The sequence below is a fragment of the Bicyclus anynana genome (assembly GCF_947172395.1).
Source record: "Bicyclus anynana chromosome Z unlocalized genomic scaffold, ilBicAnyn1.1 SUPER_Z_unloc_1, whole genome shotgun sequence".
NCBI lineage: Eukaryota > Metazoa > Arthropoda > Insecta > Lepidoptera > Nymphalidae > Bicyclus > Bicyclus anynana.
In genome coordinates, this window is record NW_026441252.1 from 9,251 (window position 1) to 34,010 (window position 24,760).

The 24,760-nt window shown below is 35.0% G+C and overlaps 1 protein-coding gene across 1 annotated transcript in view; it reads right to left on the reverse strand.

The window, feature by feature from the left end:
• Positions 1–8,172: 8,172 nt before the first annotated feature.
• Positions 8,173–24,760, reverse strand: part of LOC128199775 (uncharacterized) — a 66,821-nt gene continuing 50,233 nt past the window's right edge. Inside the window, exons 2-3 of the mRNA XM_052890947.1 lie at positions 9,485–9,581; positions 8,173–8,464 (exon numbers count right to left, since the gene is read on the reverse strand). Coding sequence (XP_052746907.1) covers positions 8,176–8,464; positions 9,485–9,581 — 386 coding nt within the window. The 3' untranslated portion in view covers positions 8,173–8,175. The remainder of the gene's footprint in view (positions 8,465–9,484; positions 9,582–24,760) is intronic.

A 24,760-nucleotide genomic window follows, 5' to 3' on the forward strand; every position in this document is an offset into this window, starting at 1 on the left:
CGGTCGAAGGCTGTATCATGAATTCCCGGCCGAAGGCCGCGCGTTCCGATTGTTGTGCTTTGGTAAAATGCCCTGCCGTAGTCACGGTCAAAGGCCCTATCACAAATTCCCGGCCGAATGCTGGTCTATAATAAAGTTTAAAGCGCGTTTTTTGTGCTTGCGTAAATTGACCAGGAAAAAGGAGGACTTTTCGTACAAACTTTCAACCCCTATTTCACTCCCTTCTGATTTTATTTTCGCTATAAAAAGTATTCTATAACCTGCTCCGTGTTATGTTCTCAAACCGTGCTAAGTTTCATTTGAATTCATTCAGTAGTTTCAGTGTGATGCCTGGTCAACAAAAAATATGGACAGATAGACAGATAAATAATAGAAAAAAAATATTTTTGAATTCAGTATCGATTGTATAATGCCCTATGATATATTTTTTTTTAAATTAATCAAAAAGTTCTGTAATTTGACCTGTTACAGTTTTATTATAAGTATAGAGTATAGATAAGTATTTAATAGCTATTGCGCCAAATTCGTGCTCTTTTTATAGTAATAAATCTTGCTTATCGTTATACGATAAAAAAGTAGACAATGTGACTATTTAAACACAAAAAGGATTATTCAGTTTGAACCTGAACTTTTAAGTAGTTCCTGAGATTAGTTTCGCGCGTTCAACCAAATAAACAAATTGGTCAGTTAAGTATAGAATATGTGCCTCAATATCGATATTACACAGTTTTAGTTGAAAACTCGTTTCTCCAAATAACGCCTGCGAATCAATTTGAGCAATCCGGTTTTTTCAAGATAACTTTTTTTCTATCTGTCCAATTTTAATGAAACAAAGCCTATATGTTGTCCTGAACTTTGCTTAATCTATAGTCTATTGTGATAAAATAGATTAAGCTAAATCCGCGTCAAAATCTGTTCAGCAGAACCAGAGAATAGCGCGAACATACAGACAGAAGGACAGACAGACAGACAGACAGACGGACAGATAGACAGACAGACAGACAGACAGACAGACAGACAGACAGGCAAGAAAATAAAAAAAAATATTTTTGTATTCTATTGCTCATTTCTTATCGCCCTAACTTGATTTTAGTTAAATTTGGTCAAAGTACAGACACTCGATTTCTACTCTTTTATTATAGTATAGATAGATAGATAGATATATGCTGTCGCGACATTTTTTGTAGAAAATGATGTGTTCTACAAAGTTGTCATACATTCTTTTATTCTAACATCAATAGTTTTTGCAGCGCATGCTGGTAAAGAAAAACTTGGAGAAGGTTGAAAAGGTTTATTGTAAGTAAGGTTAGGTCCGATGACAAATTGGCAAGCTACAACCGTCTCGTGCGCGTGTTGGTTGAGAGTGAGGTCATTTTACGGTCGAGTGAATGACGCTGCTGTATTTGCAACCCCTTGGCCTTTTGAATAGCAATGACAATGCTTGAGGGAATTAGCAGACTTTTGGGAAGGCGCGAACACACGCCATGTACATCTTGGGTTACATTATTGGAGTTTCAGGAAGGATGCCTAATTTTTTTGAAAATAAAATATAGCCTATAGCCTTCCTCGATAAATGGGCTATCTATCACTAAAAGTATTTTTCAAATCGGACCAGTAGTTCCTGAGATTAGCGCGTTCAATCAAACAAACAAACAAACAAACAAACAAACAAACAAACAAACTCTTCCGCTTTATAATATTAGTATAGATTGAATTTTATAAATTGTTTCGGAGCTACATTTTGCTATTATATTTTTCGTAGAAGTTTTACGGGTTTTGGTATAAATATTATTTTCCTTAGTATTTTTATGAGTGAGTTTAGAGGATTTAGTAGGTTCAATAGGCTGAGTAGATTCGATGGACGTTTTGGATATCGTGGGTTTGTTAGATACAGTGAAATTAGTAGATACAGTGGAATCAGTGGATACGGCGGAGTCAGTAAGTACATTAGAACTAGTAGATGCTGTAGAATTAGTAGAATCAGTGAATTTAGTAGAAATAGTAGAATCAGTGGATTTAGTAGGATTTTCACGGTCATGGGTTTGGGGCTGGTTACCCTGTTCGTTGGCGCGTGTAATAAATGTATTATTTTTTTCATAATTGACTGTATGATGAAAATAGGAATTAATATTATTCTTAGCGTCATTTTGTACCTGGGGTCCTGAGCGACGCAAACATGGAACCCTAATTAGTTTAAAAAGTTGTCCTCAGGTATGTTATGTGAGTTATTCTGGGGACTATTTTCGTAAAGATTATGTACTTTATTATTCTGATTTTGTGGAATTTGGCGCTTGGCATGGTTGTATTGCCGTTTTCGGCATTGGCTTATATCGTGGCCTAAATTTTTGCAATATCTGCAAATTATTTCTGTAGGAGGTGGTGTTTGTGAATAATGAGTTATCTGTTTATCTTGCGCATGGTATGAGTTAGATTTAGGAAATGGTTTGGTTTGGTTTAAACTAGAAGAATGAGGAGTTGACGGAAAAGTCGCTTTATGCACAGATTGATTAAAATAGTTCGATCGGTTCGGCCTATGTTCTATGGGTCTCTTTGATGTCTGGGCGAGATTGTAAAATTTTTCCTCTTGAATCGCTAGGTTAATAGCTTCCGCGAGGTTACAAGGGTCCCTACACCTAAGAATATTAGAAATATGGCTTGGTAAACCTAACAAAAAGGTGTGCAAGGCGAGATCTTCCGTGTCGGCAAGTCTCCCTTTTATTTCGCCAGGATCCTTAGTAGAATGGGAAATATCAGTTTGTAATCTGGTTAAGAATGTTTCGAGACGCAAACTGTATTCTAAGATGGTTTCATTTGGTTTCATCTTGCAGTTTTGGAGGTCTAAAAGTAGGTGGCTTCGGTGTTTAGTTTCACCAAAATTGGATTTTAAAAATTGTTTTAGCTCAAACCAATCATCAAACACCTTCAATGAGCAGGCTATTTCGGCTTTCCCTTCTAATTGTGAAAGAATATACTGGAAGAGGATGTTTGCATTTGTCGGATTTACTAAGCGAAGGGCGTTTTCAGAGTTTCTTATGAATGATGTTAGTTTGTTTCGATCACCGTCGAAAGGTTTTATGAATCGGGTTAAATCGCTAAAATTCATTCTAAGGGATTCTGCGGGGGAAATTTGGAGTGGAGCGGGTGTTTCTTCCCGTTTTGACATAATAACTTAATATTTTACGCAATAACAGAAAATAAACCAGTGTAATAAAGTCAATGATTCGAAAAAATTACTCACAGTAGTACAAGAATCGGTGTCATTGATGAGTCGGCGAATTAATCGGAGCAGCGGCGCAGTGTGTTGCAACGCCGGGTGAGTCGATCTGGGTCGCGCGTGCAATCCCGCACGCCTCGTCGCGATGGAGGTGATGTTTCAGGAGTCTGGACCGCGTGGCAGCACCTCTCGGCTGGGCAGTGAACCCTCGGGAACGACAGGGTATGGCACGATGTGGTCTTATTGTCGGAGTAGCTGGGAGTCTGACTATCCGTCTGTCAGAGAGATCAGGAACGGCAGCAGGGCAGGCAGCTTGGCTCGGAGAACTATAGTTTCTGGACGTCGTTAGGAGTAGGCGTCCAACAGGAATAAATCCCGCTTTCTTCTGACACCAAATGTTAGTTTCGGCTTCTCGGTGTTTATAAAAAAAAACACTTTGTTAACTGAAACTGAGTTTTATTGTTTATAATTTAACTATAGTTCAAAATACGACAACAAACTCTATTACTATGGATCACTACGTTTCGCGACTCGCGTGGACCTGCAAAGGGTCTATAGGCGGCTAGTATTATCAGGGGCTTAGCCTTGTTACTTAGTCCAGACCGGCGGGCATAAACCAGGTCCGTAGCTGGACAGCAATTCGGCTAATCACCAGAACGACTGAATGTTTAGAGGCAGAGCTACGGTTTATAAAGCATATATATTGCTGACAGAAGATTTATATCTGTGTCACAGCTCTGCATTACGAATATAGAATTTAGGGATGTAACAGTACGCTTCACCAGTCGATACCGTTCCCGTTGAACGTTGATGGTCAACGTGCCCCTAGCTATTCGGTGATCATTGCCGATTTTCACCCTGTGGATCACGGAAACATCGTTGGATATTTGCCGTCTGGTAGACAAGATAAGGTTTTTCGTGGAGCCGTCGGGGCTCATCTAGGTTCATTTCCTGTCTGGTGTCTTCTTGAAGAAGGAGTTCGTCATAAAGAGTCCCTCGCTCTCCATGAAGTCGGAAAACATTTGGCTCCTATCGTTCCGTTGCCCATACCCAAATCGTTCTACTTTCAACTCTGAACCGCTTTAGTTCGTTCAGCTTTGCGTAAAAATCCCCCATCACAACATTGTAATAGGAGTTTGAGGCATGTATGACTTTTGAAATATCTTCATACAATACCTCTACCTCCTCAACGAATACCGTTTACTAATTCGGAAGACAAGATACGCTACCCTGCTCGACATCGAATAGAACCTCGGCATTACATCTACTAATTAGTGTTTGATATAAAAACTTACCATAAATATGAACGTGTAACGTATTTTTCACACACTGAGATTTATATTTTATAGTAAATATTTTGCTCTGCGCGGGTGTGCCTCCGTTCGTCGACTTTGATGGATGATTCAGTTGGAACGACTGCTCGGTAGATTACTCGCCAGTGGTTGTATAATTTGTATAGTACAATAAAGCTCACGGGACAAAGGTACAAAGTATGCTTAAAATAAGAAAGTTAATTTAAAATTTAGAAATATTCAAGATAAAATGTAGTCGACACTTTCTGACTTCTTTCATGCATGGTGTTACGTCGTTGTTCATTAATAACATAGGTACAATTTCCGTTATATCGAATTGTTCCGTATAGTAGTAGACATAAGAGTTACATATGTTTCATTTTAAGTAGAAAAGAAAATATGTAATCACTTGTTTCATTTTAAAATAAACAAACCATTCAAATTGAATAAGGTTTCTCATTTATTGCCCGCCGTGGTCCACACCTCCAGCCGTGGCCCATGGTCCTGAAGGAGTATTGTAAGTCCTGGGTTCGAGTCTGAGGTTGGGCTGTGAGAAGAAGAGAGAAGTGTTTCTTCTAAGAAATTTTTAATAATAATAATAATAATAATAATAATAAAATCCTTTATTCAGCTAAAAAATACAAATTAAAAAAGAAGAAATTACAAACTAATACTAACAGAGCTTACAAACTACTTAAAGATACCTACTTAAATTACAAAGTTCCTCTGTCTGTACTTAGTATAATAATATAATAAAGAAATTCAGCTGAAAGGGTCGCTGCCTCAGCTCGATACTACAGTTGAGAGCTGTAGTGCTGATTTTCAGGCATGACCCCAGGGTGAGCTCACGGACCGATCGGACATACTTTTGCGGCGTCGCTAACAATAATTATAAAATAATAAAATTATATAAAATAATATACGATTAGTAATAATAGGTACATATTAATCTTACATCACCAAGCTTAAAGAAAAGTTTAGGAGTATTAATAAATAATAAATAGAGGGGGGGGGGATACTAATAAAGAAAAAAAAAAAAATGTATTGCAAAATATTGGTTTAATTTTTTTGTAGCTCTAAAAGATATACTTTAATTAATTTTTTGAAAACATATAGCGTTTTGGATAATCGAACTGGCGGTGGTAAATCATTCCAAATTTTGCAGGCTGCATAATTAAAAGTCCCCTTAAACGAGGCAGACCTATAAAATGGACATGAAATACGGGGTGCTCCTCTTGTCCTACACATATTACCCGCTCCGGCCCATTTTATTTGTGAACACAGATATAATGGTTTACCAGTGGAGATGACTTCAAATAGTAGAGTGGCTAAATGTAGTTTTCTCCGCGCCTCCATCTTCAGTATGTTAGCGTTGTTTAAAAACGGGCTAACATGGGAACGGGGAGGCACTGGAAAGCAGAATCTAGCACAAGCGTTTTGGACCCTTTGAATAAGCTTGGCTGATCTAGCAAGCAAACATGGTCCATACGCGGCATCTGCATAGTTTAGGTTAGACAACACTAATGTCTCACATAAATGTATACGCACTTCAACACTCAGGTAGGGGCGCATTTTATAGAGCAGTTTTAGCCTATAAAAACAATGTTTTACTATATTTCTGACATGGCTTTCGAAATGTAAATGTTCATCGAATATTACGCCGAGATTCCGTGCCTCATACACTCTTTCTACGGCGTCACCTCTAATATGTAAACTGGGTTTAAAGACTTCAGCTTGCCTTATTTTGTGCTTAGTGCCTAATACCATAAATTTAGATTTTTTAGGGTTAAGATTAAGTGAGTTTATGTCTGACCACTTGGCTATATTCTCTAGATCATGATATACGTTGGCTACTGCCCCGGGTGTATCTTGAGGCCGGAAAGAGTAGTAGAGCTGGACGTCATCAGCGTAACAATGGTACTTGCAGTTCTCAATGCTTTTGACCATATCTGCTGAAAATAGAGCAAAAAGGATTGGACTGAGTATTGAGCCTTGTGGAACGCCCCTGAGAACGGGTAGAGTTGTAGAGATTAAATGTCTCCCATCAGTGTGATTAATTTGGACTAGTTGACTCCGACTTGCAAAATAGCTATCGAACCATTTCACGGTATTATAAGAAAACCCATAATACGACAACTTAGATAGGAGTAGCGATGTATTAATAGAGTCGAAAGCTCTCGAAAAATCAAGCAGCACCAGTATTGTAGCCATGCCTTGATCTTGAGCTGTAAGAATGTTATTAATTACATCTATAATAGCTGTAGTCGTGCTGTGATTTTTACGAAAGCCAGACTGCATCGCCGGTAAGATATTGTTTTTCTCCAAGTATTCAGTTACTTGCTTACACACCACCTTTTCCAAGATTTTGGATAGGCAGGGGAGTATGCTAATGGGCCTTAGGTCTTTCAAGGAAGTAGGCGTATTAACTTTAGGTAGAGGCCTGACGATTGCGGTTTTCCAAGAGTCGGGAAAGGTTGAGGATGTAATTGATGCGTTTATAATTTCTGTTATAGACCTTAGGCTCTGCGGAAGTGTTAACTTTAACATATCTAACGAGATATGGTCAGACCCTAGCGCGTTTGACTTTAATCCTTGAATAATTTTCATAATTTCTGTCTCAGTGGCCGTTCTCAGATTAAACGTGTTTTGTCCAAATCTATTGAATTCAAAATAAGTATAGGTGGAAATTGTGGCAGAACTTTTAAAAGGGATGTCAAGAAAATGTCTGTTTATGATTTCCGGATCACATAATGCGGGTGGAATTTCGTCGTCTTTTTTCTTATTAATTACTAAAAGTTTCTTAAAATTCTTCCACATCAGCTTTGGAACTTTAATGTGGCGATTTATAAAATATTTATAGTATGCACGTTTTTCAGCCTCCATAGCTTCAATGACAAGTTTTTTAAAATCCTTGTAATAAGTTTTATGTGAATCTTTTTTAGAACAAACAAACAAAGTTGGGAAGTCGGTAGTGCCGTATACGTGCCTCGAGCAGCACAATAAAGTATCTGACCTATCTGAGTATAGATAGTGATCGTCACAACCTAAGCCTGCCGACCGGCTTCAGAGCAGCGTCGTGGTGCTTGAATCGGCTTTCTTGCTTGAGTCGATAAGAGGAAAAAGTAAGTACATTTTTGAGAATTGAATGTATGGTTATAAAAACATAAGTACGATGATCAACTGTAGTTTCCCTCGAGTTCGTAGCAAAAAAATGTTTTCACATTGCTTTTATTGTAGCTGTTAGACTAGCTAACAGCTACAATAAAATCAATGTGAAAACATTTACTTAGTCGAGGTTACTACAACATTGATGAGTTCCTTAAAGATAAAAGCGCTTGGAGGCCATTGGATCAACTTCCACCTTCACACAAAAAGTAAAACTATAAGAAATTGTAATGTCATCATCAATTGTAAATTATAATACTGTATGATTTTTTCAAAAGAGCAACTGTTGAGTTTCTTGCCGGTATCTTCTCAGCAGAACCTGCCTTCCGAACCGGTGGTAGAATCTTTACAAATAGTCAACCGACGTGTCAAAAGTGCTTGTAGTTGATTTTGATTTTTTACAGAGAAGCGGTGGATCTGTTGTTTGCGACGATGAGTATGATTTTGATTTTATGGTTTCATAAATAAAACAAGGATAAAATGATTACATTTATATTAGCGGCGTCATACGAACGCAACGCCGCCGACGTACGATACACTGTACGGGACGCTCAGCAGTACGCCATCAGCTGCTCCAGAGAGCACGGCTGCTCGCAGCACTCCGCCACCACGTGGCGCTTGCGCCAGGCGCCCTCGGCGGCGGCGCCCTCGGCGGCGGCGGCGCCCGCGTCGAAGGCGGCCGGCTGCGCGGCGCGCGAGGCGGCGCGCCAGCCGCTCTCGCAGAGCAGCTCCAGGGCCGAGGACAGGCGCCGGCCGCAGAACGTGGCTTAGGTGGACGCCGCCGTTGCCATCCCTGCATACTTGCATACACAAATACAGCCTCAGTGTCGGCCGAAACCGAAACTTCCACACAAGGGCAGTTAGTTAAATAATTTCGAAAAACTTCTTTCTTTTCTTCTGAAGCTCCAGAGACCGCTCCTCTAGGGCTCCCGCTGCCGCACCTCGCTACCAAAGTACGAGTAAAAAATATATAATATACGAGTATAAGGTACTCGCTACTCACACCCAATTTAATTATATGTATCGTGTCAGTTACACTATTAAACTCAAGAACCGAATTGGCTGAAAATTGGTGGAGAGGTAGTTTAGAGCCAGGTGACGTAGTAGGTAGGATAGAGGTAAGGTAGGGTAGGGTAGGGTAGGGTGGGAGTAGGGTAGGGTAGCGGTAAGAAAATAAATGCACATAAGTCAAAATGAAGCCTGACCGGATCCACCAGTATTATGTATAAACATCATTATAAATTAATAAAATAACTAAACATCTCTATCTTAAAAAGATGAAGCAACGGACTGCGGGCTGCTGTGCGGTGAGGTCGGCTAACCGGAGACCGCAACTTCGCGTCAAATCTATTCTGTCTAGTCTATTTTGTACAAATCCGTCGAGATCTTTAAACTTTTCCGAAATAAAAAATAGCCTATATTCTGCTCCAAGGTCCAATTTATATCAATACTAACTTCCATCCAAATCGGCTCAGTGGTTTGGCCGTGAAAAGAGTTGTGCTTCTCGACGAGTCGTCGTCGTCGTCGTAGAAGTCGAATCGGGGGTTCGATTCCTAGCTCGGGTCATTTAGCGATTTCATATGTTCTAAATTGGCTCTGGTCTGTTCTGGTAGCGGGCTACGGCCGTGGCTAGCCGCCACCCCGCCGGAATACGTACAGCCAAGCGATGTAGCGTTCCGATACTGTGTCGCATACGAACTTGTACCTATTCTGAGTGAGCCCGTTTCGATCTCGGACTGAACGCAGTCAAGGGCTAACCTGTCATGGAATAAAAAAAAATGAATAGGTAGTATATGCCTAAAGAAGTGCTCACCCAAGCAAGCCAGGAGCAGGAGTATCGTCTGGAGCTTCATCGCCGGTGAGCCGGTGCTGTGCTGCGGGTGACGGAAGGTGAGGACTGAAGGTGGACCCTGGAAGCACGAGTTGCGGCAACTTTTATACTCGTTTCACTAATATTCACACCCGGAGTCCATTTGCTATTGCCAGCCGCTAGTGGTTCCGGCGCTCTGCGTCCGCCGGTGGTGATGTGATTGGAGTGCGAACTGCCGTCGGTCGGTACAAATACAAATACAAATACAAATACAATCCTTTATTTGCTGATACAGTTTACAAGGTCTTAACAAATAAATATAATCTGTTCTGTATCACGCCCGATTGGCATGCAAAATATTACATTAGTTTCATTTACAGTAAATATTATGTCATTCCAGAAATAACTTTTAATAATGAATAGAAGAACAATATTAATTAATTTGAAAAAAAAAAAGAAAATACAAATAAAAAATAAATGAATCAAAAATCAATTTACATCATATTGTCAAAAGAATAAATTTATATTAAAATGTCAAAGTCAAAAATTCATTTATGTCATAAAACGCATTGTCCAGGAGAAACCTACGCAGATTATTTTTAAAACTAATTAAATTGTTCTCCTGTCTTATACGCTTTGGTAACTTATTATATATTCTAATAATCATCATGCAGATGCTCTTATTTAGGAAAGCAGTGTGGTGGGGAGGAAACCGAAATCTATCTCTGCAACGCTCACGATTATGCCTTTGAAATAATCTGTCGTTCGTTCTCAGAAATAATGCGATTTCAAATATATATAGGGATGTCACAGTAAATATCTTTAATTTTTTAAAATAGGGTCTACAACTTTCCCCTTTCTGCAATCCACATATTGCTCTTATGCATCTTTTTTGTGCAACAAAGACATTTGTAATGTAGCTAGCGTTACCCCAGAAAACTATCCCATACCTCAGAATCGAAGCAACTTGGGCATGATATGCCACAAGTAAGGTTTTATTATCAACTTTCTTGGAAAGCATAAATAACATGTAAGAAAGCTGATTTAACCTAGAACACACATATTCAGTATGCGTTTTCCATGAAAAATGTTTGTCAATATTTAATCCTAAAAATTTCGTTTCATAAGTTTCGTCAATTACTTTGTCGAAATATTTAATGTTTAAATCATATGTGATATGGCTCCTTATATTCTGAAAATTCATTAGTTTTGTTTTATTAAAGTTTAACGTAAGCGTATTATCGTCCAACCAATTCATTATATCTAACAGACTGTCATTTATAGAATTCTCGTGTTCAGTAATGTTCCTATTTATATAGATCACAGTGCAATCATCCGCAAATAGCACCATGGGATGATTTGTTGAATTCGCTAGATCATTTATATATATCAGGAAGAGTAGTGGACCTAATACACTTCCTTGAGGTACGCCGCGAGTAACAGTTTTCTCTTTAGATAAATATTTAGTCTCAGTTCGCGTATTCATGTCGATTCTATCTATTAGTGTTATTTGTGTCCTATTTATGAGGTATGTTTTCAATAAATTTAGTGCATTGCCTCTAACTCCATATTTACTTAACTTCGTCAATAGTATCTTGTGATCAACATTATCAAAAGCTTTACTTAGGTCCATAAACAATGCTGATACAATTAGTTTGTTATCTATGTTTGTCATTACGTCATTAATAAACTGATAAATCGCCGTGTTAATCGTTTTTGTTTTTCGGAACCCCATTTGATTATCATTGAATATATTGTTTTTCTCAAAAAATGAGTATAATTTATTATATACAATTTTTTCAATGATTTTCGAAAATATAGGAATTAAGGCTACAGGTCGATAGCATGACATATCATCTTTATCTAGTTTTTTAAATAATGGTTTAATAATAGATATTTTAAGTTTATCAGGGAATATACCTTGTTCCAGGCAGAGATTTATTATATAGCACAAAACCGGCGAGATTGTTAGACAAACATATTTTATAACTTTTGTGCAAATGTTGTCATAACCAGTACTATTTGTATTTTTCAAATTTTTTATTGTTAATATTACATCCTGAGTAGTTATTGGAAACATAAATAATGAATGTGGCATATTTGCATCTAAGTGTTTGATATAATTTTGATTATTAAGTTTCCTTGTATTTTGGTTAACATAAAATTCGTTAAATGCTTCAGCAATATCAATAGGATTCCTGAAAATGTTATCACCAACTTTAATTTGCTCTACACTTTCTTTAGGATAATTATTTTGTTGATTTCGTATTATGTTCCACATTGCCTTCGATTTGTTTTGTGAATTGGAAATCGCGTAGGTATTCTGAGACTTTTGGGTTAGGCGAATTATTGTTTTTAATCGTTTGGAATAGTTTTTATAGATGTTTTTATTTTTATTATTTGTATTTGTTCTGTAATTCCAAAGAAGTTGCCTTTTACGCTTACATCCTTGCCTAATGCCTTTCGATATCCAACGGGGTCTTTTATGGCTAATGATTTTCACTTTTACTTCTGGGAAACAAAGATCATAGAATAATTTAAATGTCTCGTAAAATTCATTGAATGCCTCATTAGCAGAATTGGCACTTATTACCTCAGAAAAAGTTATACTTTCAAGACAACTTCTAAATTTCACAATGTTTTCTTTGCAGTAGTCCCTTTTTTCTATGAACCAATATTGTATTCGGCAACATTTTTTGATAGGGCATTTAAAAATTTGAGCTGAGTGGTCAGATAATGCCAGTTCAGATACTTTAGCACTAGCTCTCAGTACGTTATGTAAAAAATTGTCAAGACAGGTTCCACTGCTGACTCTAGTTGGCTCGTTTACTGCAAATTTCAGATTATAAGAAGTCATTAATTGTTTAAACTTATCAACTGTATTACTTGGTGTAAGTATGTCAATATTGAAGTCACCGCAAATAACAATTTTTTTATTTTTTATACAGATAAATTTCAAAATATCAAATACGGTGTTAAAGAAAACTTCAAGAGCATTTAATCTATTATTAGGTACCCTGTAGATACATATTATAATCATGTTGTGTTCAATTAATTCTATTGCAGATATTTCCATAACATTTGAAATACTTCTGCAGTTTATAGTGTCCAATGGTTTAAACTTATGACAATTTCTTACTAATATGCATGAACCACCATTTCTATTTTTCCTACAGTAATAATCGCTTAAGATAAAATTAGGAATAGCCAATAATTTAACATCAGCTGTAGTCATATTATGTTCTGTAAAACATAAAACGTCGATTGGTTCGCAATTGTTGCACAATTCATCCATATGTATTACCATGAGATCAGATTTACTAAGTAGACCATTTATATTTTGGTGAAGAACATTTAAGTATTTAGTGACGAAAAAAACTTCTATTCTCACTATCTATTTTAGTGGTTATAATATCCGATTTGTCCAGATTATTAATGTCAAGATTATCTACTTCTTCAGCAACACTATTAATTATCATAGGAATGTTATTAATTATATTAAATTCATTGTCTGTTTGAGTACTTTTATTGGAACATATTAATTTATTTTTAACAAGCTGTTGATTGAAACTATATTTGATGTATTTCGTGTTGTAGTCTATACGGAGTATTTCCTTTAACAATTTTTGACATTTATGGAAGATAAACGAATTGGATGGCACATATCTAGAATAGTCAAAGTCTATATAATTTACATAGTTATATTTATCACATAAGAATTTAAGCTCATAATTTAATTTACACTCGTTTAAATATTTATTGTAAGGAATTTCCGATACAAGTACATTGGTATTTTTAAGCGATCTTAACCAAAAATTAAAGCTACTTTGAAACTCAAATGGATTTTTGTCATTTACTCCTGTTACTGCAATTACATAATCATTCTTTGTAAAGGTTGTTAGATAGTCATTATCAGCTTTAAGAACATCGCATGTGCGTGCACCCGGTTTCCAGTAACCACTAACACTGTAATTAATTCCTAGTAATGTCTGTAAAACTCTCTGGAGTCGCTTTCCTTGCTGATCGGCAAGAATCACAACTCTGTGTTTCTTATTTGGGATTGAATCGTCAGAGAAAGGGGAGTCTAGCATTTTTTCATTCTCCGATTGCAGCAGGTTATCTTCTTGAGAGTTGTTGCATAACCGATCAGATGTATATGCATTATCAGATGTTACGTTTGTTTCTAAGACTGTCGTTGTTATTGATCTTGTTTTTTGAGTTACAGCATCGTTATGTATCTCTGTTGAAAAATTGTATACACCTAGCGACTTGGTAGGTGTGGAAGCATGCCCTGTACGTTTTATCTGTTTATTTCGTTTTAACGATGTTGGAGTGCAACTTTTTCTTGCCTCGACCGTTACTTTTTTATAATTGTTTATTATTTTTAAACATTTCTCTAATTCCATCTTCAATTTAGAATTTTCATAATTAAGATTTTCAATTTCTTGGTTTGCGGTTTGCAAATCAGCTGTGAGTTTAGTAACTTTATTATCATGGTCATAAGATATTATGCTTGATTGTAGCGAATTGTCAGGAAGGCTGGTCGTTTCAAAGAGTTCTGAATCGTTTGTAACAGACAGATCACTAACTGACCTAGACTTACGTGGTTTTCGTATTGTTACACCATAATCCATTTTTAGACGTATTATATAAATGTATATTAAGATCAAATACAATAATATGCTATAAGTTCAGTTCTATTTAAATGAAATTACAGGTAAATAAACTATCATATCATAACTATTTATACAATAATATAATAATAACTTTTTGAAAGTAAATGTCTAAGGAAAATAAAAGTACAACTCTTAACAATAAACACAAAAAACAAATACAATGCCAAAGCGAAAAAATTTAAATATCTACATACACTTATAAACAAATTGGTAGGAGTAGTCAAAGTCATCTATATTAACTAGTACTAATTTATTATACATGTAGGATTAGTGTCATGTTAGATAATAATAATAATTATAAAGAGTTATATATACAAAAAGGTAGGATTCGATTCATTAATTGTTCGTGTATAGTTCAGCATTCACACCATTACACCAGCTCGTCTCATAGTATTGTTTACAAAACTTGTAGTCATAATGTTATAATATTTTACACGTAGCACAGGTTCATTCGTAGGTACAATCGCACTGTTTAGATAGTATATTTACTTGCCGCGGCCGGTGGCTCGATCACTGCGGTGATGCAGTCGATCATACGTTACACAAAATTTTTAATTTTACACCGCCAGTTTGAATTGGAGATCAATTATCAGTACACAAGTCGTTAACGGTCAAGTGACAGCTTGTTCAGTTGTTTATACTCGCACTGGTGTTGTTTAGCTAACTGAATCTTCACATTGCGATAATTTGTGGTTAAAATAACACTTTGTGGTGGTAATTTATAGTGCATAAACAGTTTTATTTGGATATTATTCGGATTTTGTCACTTGTTTCACGTAAGTAGACTAACACTTTTTTTCACACCAGTGACTTCTTTTTGTACTTTCCAATTCTTGTTGACTTGTATTAAGCTTTTTAGAAGATAAAAATCACCATAAATTGCAATTACGTCTTAATTAAATATTTTTAAATCACTTTTTGTGACAGTCTAGCTACCTACTTTTCTTTCTTCTAATATATTTTCAGTAAAAACTCTCAGCCTGTAACGTGACCGAGTGAAGAGAAGAAAAAAAGAAATAAAGTAGACAAAATTTCATCCAATGGTGGCGGAGTTGTCTTGGTGCCATCTCTTTCGTAATAACTTCGATATATATTTTTTTTAAAGAATTTATTTTTATTTTTATAATATGACCAATAGCCATATATTTTTATTTTTATAATATGACCAATATTCCCATTCAATATAAGCTTAATATTTTGTAAAGGGATCCCTAAATCGAGAAATAATGGTAGAAGACCAAAGAAGTGTCCAACAATATCCCCACACGATGAAATAATCGAGTAAAATTACAAGTACAACCTCACAAGCTTTCACAAGATTAATTATGACTAAAAAAGCCGTGCAAACTTTTTTTTTCACAATTCGCCCCCAACCCCTTAAAAGAGGGGGTGAAATCTTATACGCGACTTTTTGCAGGTTTTGAGGTAGGAAGCTAAAAAAAGATACATAGACTCTTTGTTACCCCGAATTTAGCGCGGGCGAAGCCGCGGGCAAAAGCTAGCAGGTAGATAATGAATTTGTCTTGCCTATAAGTTTTTATATTATTGTAATGATTGATATTTAGAATGATAACCTAATCGTGAACTCGTAGAGTGTCATCAATATGTTAAATATAATAATTATGTAGGAACATAATATATGAAATCTGTATCTATACATAAAGTGAATCTGTAGACAAGTCAATTCTGTACATGAAGTACATTTCCAAAATCAGGGGGTGATTAATGATCAATACTGATGCCAAAAATGCAATCAGTAAAATTTTAGTCTGTCTGTATGTTCGTTACAGAAACAAAACCTACTCAATGGATACTCTTGGGCAGGTACAGTACAGTTGTCATCACGCTTCGATCAACAGGAGCAGAGCCGAGCAGTGAAGGGAAATGCTGGCAGTACGGGAGAAGTTACTCCAGCGATAATGATAATGTTACAGCGATCATAATAAGGTAACATTTTTAGAGTAGGTAATTCAAATTATATATCAAATTTTTAATATATATTATTTTATATATATTAAAATAAATATATTTAATTGAATAAATTTCATTTAAATTTATTCTTTTGCATAGAGCAACTTAGATAATTTTGTAGATAAAATAATCATGCAATACAAGTAATTAGGTAATTATCTTCTTACTTTGCTTTTCCGTTTGATTCTACCAGCACTCAGCAGTCACCCCTGACAAACGACACTCATGTGGTTCCTGTATTAGAATGTCAGCCACAACATCGATAGGTATAATAAATGGCTATGGATTTTGATTTAATGTTTCGTTTAAACGCTTATTGTCTCTATTATGCGATTAAACTAAAGTTTCACTTTCGAAAACACAATTTTTCAATGCTTTATATAATTTAGTTCACAATTTAAGCCAACATTGTACATAACACTTATTTCTTTTGAGACAATAATTCCTATTAGAATAATTATTAAATTGAGTAAATTGACTTATCTTTAGTTATTTAACCCTAGAAAGATAATATTATTATTCTGACACGTAAAAGATAATCGAGCGTAAAATTAACGTGAACTTTAACCAACTATAAATTGTTTTATGTACTACGTATAGTACGTGTAGTACGTATAGTACGTACATACATCATTTGATATACATATTACTGTTAAATTTGAATAAATTCGTATTTAGTCAAATTTATTAATTAAATAGCATTATATAATATACGGAGTCATAGATCAGCTTTCGCCTCGTCCCAAAGCCCGCCTCTAAAAGCACCTGGCCCAAAGGTGCCCATTAGGCTGGCGGCATTGCCCCTTTGAATAGCAATTGACAACTTTTGAGCCAGCGCCAGGTACTCGCACATCGTGGTCCCTGTCCCTTGGGCGTCGACCTAAGTCCACCAGAACTTCCTCGCGTCTCTGCCCCAGCAACCGGAAGTCTCCACCGATACGGGCACGAAGTGGCAGCGGTCCAATAGTGGGGCGTATTTGCTTTTTTTTCCTGGCAGCGACAAAATCTGCAGCAGCCCCTGCTTCGTGGGATGTCCGGGTAGGATGGCTTGGAGCAAACGTGCTTACGCATGTCGCGTCCCATAAAAGGCATTTGCCCTCTCGCCACGGGACAAGGTTTAGGTCATCCGGACGCCTACCGTGCGTGCGGGCAAACCTGGAGGTTCCAGCACGCAGGGGACGTTGGCGGAGATAAGGGCCCGGCGAATAACGTCATTCAGGGCGTGGTGACCATTGGCCTCAACGGCTGAGACACAAATGCATCGATGCGGTTCACAAACATCGCAGCCCGGCCGGAAACCCACTGCCACACGCAATGAGTCGTCGTGTAGAAGAGTACCCAGGTCAGGAGAAGGAAGGGCATGTAACCACGCGCCTTGATTCTTGCAAGATCCGGCTCTGTACTAACGAGACGCTGCACAGTAGCCGCTGCGCCATCGTCGTCCCGCTGTCGCTGAGCACGAGGGAGCCAGCGGAGCGCTAGAACCCGGATTGAGATCCAACCAACCATGCATCGGAAGCATAGGGAATGTAGACCGTGTTACTTTTAGTAGGAAGTTTACTAGCTACTAGTTCAGCAACCCCATGCACCGACGCAAGGAAAGCCGGCAGGCCGACATCCTACAAGCGCCTCACTCCCAAACAGCCTAACCGAACAGGAAGAGAGGCTTGAGTCCATTGATCCTCTTTTAAGCTACGTTTAATATGGATTCCAAGGTGACGTTATCAGCATCATCGAAACAGGAAATGCAGCCCGGGAATAACCAAGTTGGAGAGGTTCGCAAGAGGTATGTAACCTTAGGAACAGCAAAGCACGGCCGCAACAGAGTCAGAGCTACATGGGCGGACAGTTCTTTATGACGCTCCCGAGCGATCAGTAACAACAGCTGTTTCCTAGCCTCGATAGCTTCGGGAATTGCCAAAGAGAAAAAGGAGAACTCAGCAAACAGAAGTTATTTTCGTCTAATTCCTTTAAGCAGGGAAATAGACCTTCAAAATGCCATAATTGACGGTGGGACTCTAAGCAACAAGGAAGAAACTCGCATTTCGATGTGTTAACCTCGAGCCCCAGTGCCTGTAAACGCGGAAGGCAACCTTACTAAAACTTTGAGATCGTTCACCGGGAAAAACTAATTAATCCCTAAAAACAATCTTGCTCAACCTTCACTTTACTGAGCACCTCTACAGAATTATATTGAATACTAGCGGACGCCCGCGACTTCGTCCGCGTGGAAATCTATGTAAACTTTTAAGCGCTATTTCACCACTTTAGAGACTGAATTTTAAATTTTTTTGAATCACATTATGTTTCGTATTTTTTCTATGATTCATGAACAAATTTTTAAAACTATAACTCTAAAAATGAAGGATTTCACCCCCTTCTTATTTTATTTTTGCAATAAAAAGTATCCTATAACCTGATCCGTAATATGATCTTGAACCGTGCCAAGTTTCACTTGAATTCATTCAATAGTTTCAGCGTGATGTCCGGCCAAGAAAATCACAGACAGACAGACAAAAAATCGAAAAAACTTATTTTTGGCTTCAGTATCGATTATTTATTGCCCTAATCTAACAAAAATTTTCAAAATATCTTAAATGTACAGAATTTGACCTGTTACAGTTTTATTATAAGTATAGATACTGCCTTCTACTTTAAGCAATATTAATGCAGCAAAACAATGAAAATAAAACGAGACTACACGTGGGTCCTACAATTTTCCCGCCAAAACTCCTTTAAAGCAAATCAATGTCTATGAATTTATCTTTCTAAGATTCAGTCGACCACGACTTGACAATGACAGTTGACTATAAAATTATAAATTACTCTATTATCAGTCTCACGCGCGTGATAGATTATTTTATAAAGTAGTGAAAAATAAATATAGCTGAAAGTTAAGCTGATAAGCTGATTGATAATATGTGTATTGTGAAATTAGACCTATCAGATAATTATTACGTTAATTAAATATTATTTAATATTTAGACAGTATTTTTGTGTTCAATAATAAAGTTTAAATGAAAATACAAACAGTTATGTTACATGACGAATTTCAAAGTTTAGGTGACCAAATATGACGTCACGTGTAATGTTCTATTTAAATTGAAATTCAAATATCATTACGTAGAACATATATATATTCTTAATTATACTGTTTCGATAATTCTTCATATATTATTTAAAATAAAACTTAGAATATAGATCTGACATTATTGTAATTAAAAAGTAAATAGAAGTAATAGTTGTCATTATAAACGTTATTGGAATATGGTAACACTGGTAGGAACTACTAAGAATGATTCTATGTAATTAGGAATTACTGGCATAGACACGGAGCGTCAGGATACGCGGTATCAAGTAATCTGTGGTCAGTTTGAGCAGATGGCGTGTGATTGGTCTATTGCAAACAAATGCAGAAGGAATATTAGCCAATAGGCGTTTTGTAAAGAATCGAGATGTTCATGGATGATGACGAAATGGCGTCTTGGCCGGTGTGATTAGGAAATATCAAATAATGTTGTTGTTATGGTGTCTTCCTGTGTTTCTGAGGCTGTTTTATGAAAGCTAAGTATTTTATACATAATATCTTTGTTGTAAACTGTATTTTATTATGTTGTATTGTTGTAACGATAAGTTATAACATCCGAATATTATTTATGTGAAATTAGGTATATTTGCAACGACCTTATATTGTACCTAATTACGTCGTTGTATATTTGTATTGTAATAATGGTTAATGTTATTTTGATTTGTCTTGAAGTTAAGACTTTATTGAACTATCTATTTCAAGGTATTAATTATCATTTATATTGTATTTGTAATTAACCAATATTTTAAAAGAGCATTTGTTGAGTTTCTTGCCGTTCTTCTCAACAAGAGACTGCACTTTCCGAACTGGCGGTAGAGTCACTAAAATTAAACGTAATATTGTTCAAGTAAAGAAATAAATGATTAATTTGGTCACGATTCTATTTTATTTGAAATACCTTGACACTCAGTAAAACTTAAATAACATTTAATATACTTATCTTAATGAAATTAAATTGAATTAAGAATACTTATCTTAATAAAGTTAGTCAATTAGATCGGCATAGTTTATTTAAATTTTCATTCAATGATATTATTGGCCATTTCTAAAATGATTTATATCAAGTTTATTACACTACGTGATAAAGTATGTATTAACCTACAACGCCTTTCAACTAATCAAATTGGTTCTGTATAAAATACTAAATTGACGGACTTACCCGAGTGACGATCTTAGCCGAACCGATCTTACAAGTAACAATAGATATTTATGGCAATAAATTATAATTCTGTTCCAATATTATTATTGGTAAAAAAATCATTATTAATTAGACCCATAAATAAATAAATTTCATATCAGAAGTGGGATCGAATAAAATTAGCTAATACATTTTTTTTTACTGTTTAAGGAAAGCGTTGGAGCGAGCGATGATTCCACGCTGCTGGAAAGTTTTCTTAAAAATACTTCAATCTGTTCTGACGCACAAACGCAGCGGTGAAGCTGTGATGACATGCTTCGGTCAAAAGAGCAATGAAAATGATGCTAAAAGCTGGGGCAAGCTAACAAACTCCATTGCGATGGATAAGTGTGTAGATAAAAAGTGCAGCGACAGGCAATTCAAATGTTTTGTCGAAAGTTATTCCGTTTTATTTCTGTTTGATCTACAGCCATCCTGTACAACATAATTTTTTTTTAAATTTAATATTTAATGATATATTTTTTTTTTATGCCCCACTTGTGGGATCTGTGTTATAAAAGTTCAGTATTTAGAATGGCCGAACGGTTTTGATAATTTGGAAATATCACAATTATAAAATATCAATATGGCAATATAGGAAAAAACCGACTAATAAGAATAAACAAAATTTTATATTATATGGGAAAAGGTTAAAGAAAATTATTCAATTAACTCAAAAATCTCAAAATGATTATAAAATTAAAACTTCACAGAATAAGTCTAAGGCTACTTGGAATATTATAAATAATTTAAAAGTAAAACGCAGCAATAACAATAATATAAATAAGATTAAAAGAGATGGAATAGTAATCCAAAATCCTCAAGAGATAGCACAGGCATTCAATGAAAACTTCCTTAATTGTAAAACTGTTAAAATAAATAATACTAAAAATAACACTTCTTGGAATAAATCAAACTCAATTTTCATGAACCCTAGTACACCTTCACAAATAAAAAATATTATACAATCATTGAAAAAAACTAACAGTTGTGGGTATGATGAAATCAATACTAAAGTAGTTAAATATGTTTCCGATGTAATATCACCAGTATTAAGTTACTTGATAAATTTGTGTTTTGAGAATGGTATATTTCCGGAAAAATTAAAAGTTTCTATCGTTAAACCACTCTTTAAAAAAGAGGACAGTGAAAATATGGATTGTTATCGGCCGATATCATTGATTCCCATTTTTTCAAAAATAATGGAAAAATATATATTTAATAATCTGAATGACTATTTTGAGCGTTATAATGTTTTCGCAGAAGAACAAGTTGGTTTTAGGAAAAATAAATCTATAAATTTGGCCATATATAAATTTTTAGAGGGAATAATGACAAGTGTTGATAAAAGGAAACCGGTTTGTGCACTTTTTATGGACCTGACGAAAGCATTTGACTATGTGGACCATAAAACTTTAATTGATAAATTGGATGTGTATGGGGTAAGGGGTAATGCTTTGGCACTTATCAATTCGTATTTAACTGGTAGGCAACAAATTACTCAAATAACTAGAATAAATAAAAATAATAAAATTGAGACAGCTTATATGTCGGAGTCCAAAACAGTAACAACTGGGGTGCCGCAGGGAAGTATATTAGGCCCACTACTGTTTATAACTTATATAAACGATTTTCCCACAGTAACTGATCATAGGATGGTTTTATTTGCTGATGATAGTACGGTAATTTTTATTGGTGATCCACAAATTTCATTAGAAGATGACATAAATTATACTTTAAGACATATTATTAATTGGTTGACATGTAACAATTTAATTATTAATCTTGACAAAACAAAAATTATGACATATGCAAATAGACGTAATAAATTACAATTAGACATTAATTATTTAGGTAAAAAAAATTCCGAAACAACACATACTAAATTTTTAGGTCTCGATATTGATGACAGTCTTAATTGGAGGAAACACATAGACAATTTATGTTTAAAGCTAAGCCGATTTTCATATGCATTATATATGTTGTCCAAGGTAGTTAACCAGTCAGCAGTAATTGTAGCGTACAATGCCTACGTAACAGCTACTATACGATATGGAATTATTTTCTGGGGTAATTCTTATGACCGAGACAGAGTATTTAAAGCCCAAAAGAAATGTATACGATCCATATGCCGTTTGAAGCCCACAGATTCCTGCAAGCCATATTTTGATAAATTTAAAGTTCTAACCTGTCCATGTTTATACATTTACGAGGTTTTAGTATTTGTCAAATTACATAAACACCTATTTAAATATTCAGATAAAGAACGGAGGAAAAACAAAATCTGCTTCACTCATCATAATACTTCATTATATGGCAATAGCATTTTTGATATGGCACCTCTAATTTACAACAAATTACCAGCAAAATTAGCTGATAGAAATTTAAGTGTTGCTTTATTTAAAATTAAAATCAAAGAACTATTGTTAAAAAAACGGTATTACACTATCAAAGACTATTTAACTGACAAACAATAATAATTAACGTATAACGGACATAATAATAATTTAATAATTTTAACATCATAGTCATTAAGTAAATTTCAATAATTATAGTGTATTATAGACAATGTAATTTAGTTATAAGATTATTTTTTAAATTTGCATGCTATTTTGTAGCAAATTGTATGCCAACATTTATATCAAGATCTTTATTTAACAATTTGCAAATAAAGAATTATGAATTATGAATTATGAATCAAAGATTACATAATCGATTTAAGAGTTTCGGCAATTATGTGAATAATGAATATAAATATTAGTTTTTTCTTCCCGAGGCCATGATAGATTATTAGATTATTGCAACAAATTATCTTGAATATTAAGTAAACTGAATATCATTTGGAGAAGAAAGAGACAAGAAAAAAAAAGAAAAAGAAAAAAAAAAAAAAAATTTTTGCTTAATGGCAAAAAAATTGAACATTTATTTTTTAGCTGTGATTTTGTAAATAACAACTTTAATTAAATTAGTTTCATGTTTAGTATGTATTATGCTGCTTTATGTAATCAATTTCACTGATGCTCAAGCCATGGCTTGGTTAGTCTTACGTCAACAATAGCGGTTAAATGAAAAGTGTATCTATGTTAAAGTATGACTCGAAAATTTTGTTTTGTGTTAAATTTCACCTCTATCAGCCGCTGTTTGGTCTCTTATTAGGTGACAGTTATCTTATTTGCATTACATAAATGATTATTTCACTATGTCTATGCAAATGATTTACACCAAAATCAGTATTTTAAACAATCAAAACATTGAGTAACATGGTATGTATTAAATAGATTCATAAACAGGTACATTGGTTTAAAAAAAATGCAGAATGGAATTTTCCTGTTTTAAATTTTAAAATCAAATCAAAAATTTATATCTACAGTTGTAATATTTGAAATTATTACTTGAATAATTGTTGTTCATATAAAAATTATTATTTTTGTTTACAAAGGACCATACACAAAAACAAAATATATTGATTTAAATGTGACATGACTATGACTTAAATTGAGACTATAACTATGACTGAAAATGCCAATGTCACGGAAATGAAAATATATATGAAATATAATATCACGGATCGCTGTGTCTCTGCCCTGACACTTCACTGTTATTTCACCGGCAGCGGGTGATAGGTGCTGTGTTGAAGGCCGGAGATGTTTTGAAAAATCATGTGTGTGATGGCAATGGTCCATCGTTTCATTTCATTTCATGTTCATTACTAACTACTCATTTTATTTTATTTATTTCTCATTTCATTCATTTTCACCTCATCATTGTTCAGTTAGGTTCATAATCCACGAATGAGGTTACTAACAATAAGTACTTCGAGATCGAAGGAAAGATTCATTCACGTCATGTCCATTACTAACAACTCTTACTTTCGTTTCATTCACCTTATTCATTTGCATCTCATTATTCATTTTATATTCATGTCCACGAATGAGGTTACTAACAATAAGTACTTCGAGAGCGAAGGAAAGATTCATTCATGTCATGTTCATTATTAAAACTACACATTTTCAATCATATCATTCATTTTCATCGCATCATTATTTTTATATATTATTCATGTTCATAATCCACGAATGAGTTGAAAAAAAAAAAAAAAAAAAGGAAAAAGAAAAAAAAGAAAAAAAAAAAAGAAAAAGAAAAAAAATGTGAGAGTACTTCGAGAGCGAAGTACTTGTCAGTCTGGCCGTGATAGATTATTTTATAAAGTAGTGAAAAATAAATATAGCTGAAAGTTAAGCTGATAAGCTGATTGATAATATGTGTATGATTCATTGTGAAATTAGACCTATCAGATAATTATTACGTTAATTAAATATTATTTAATATTTAGACAGTATTTTTGTGTTCAATAATAAAGTTTAAAT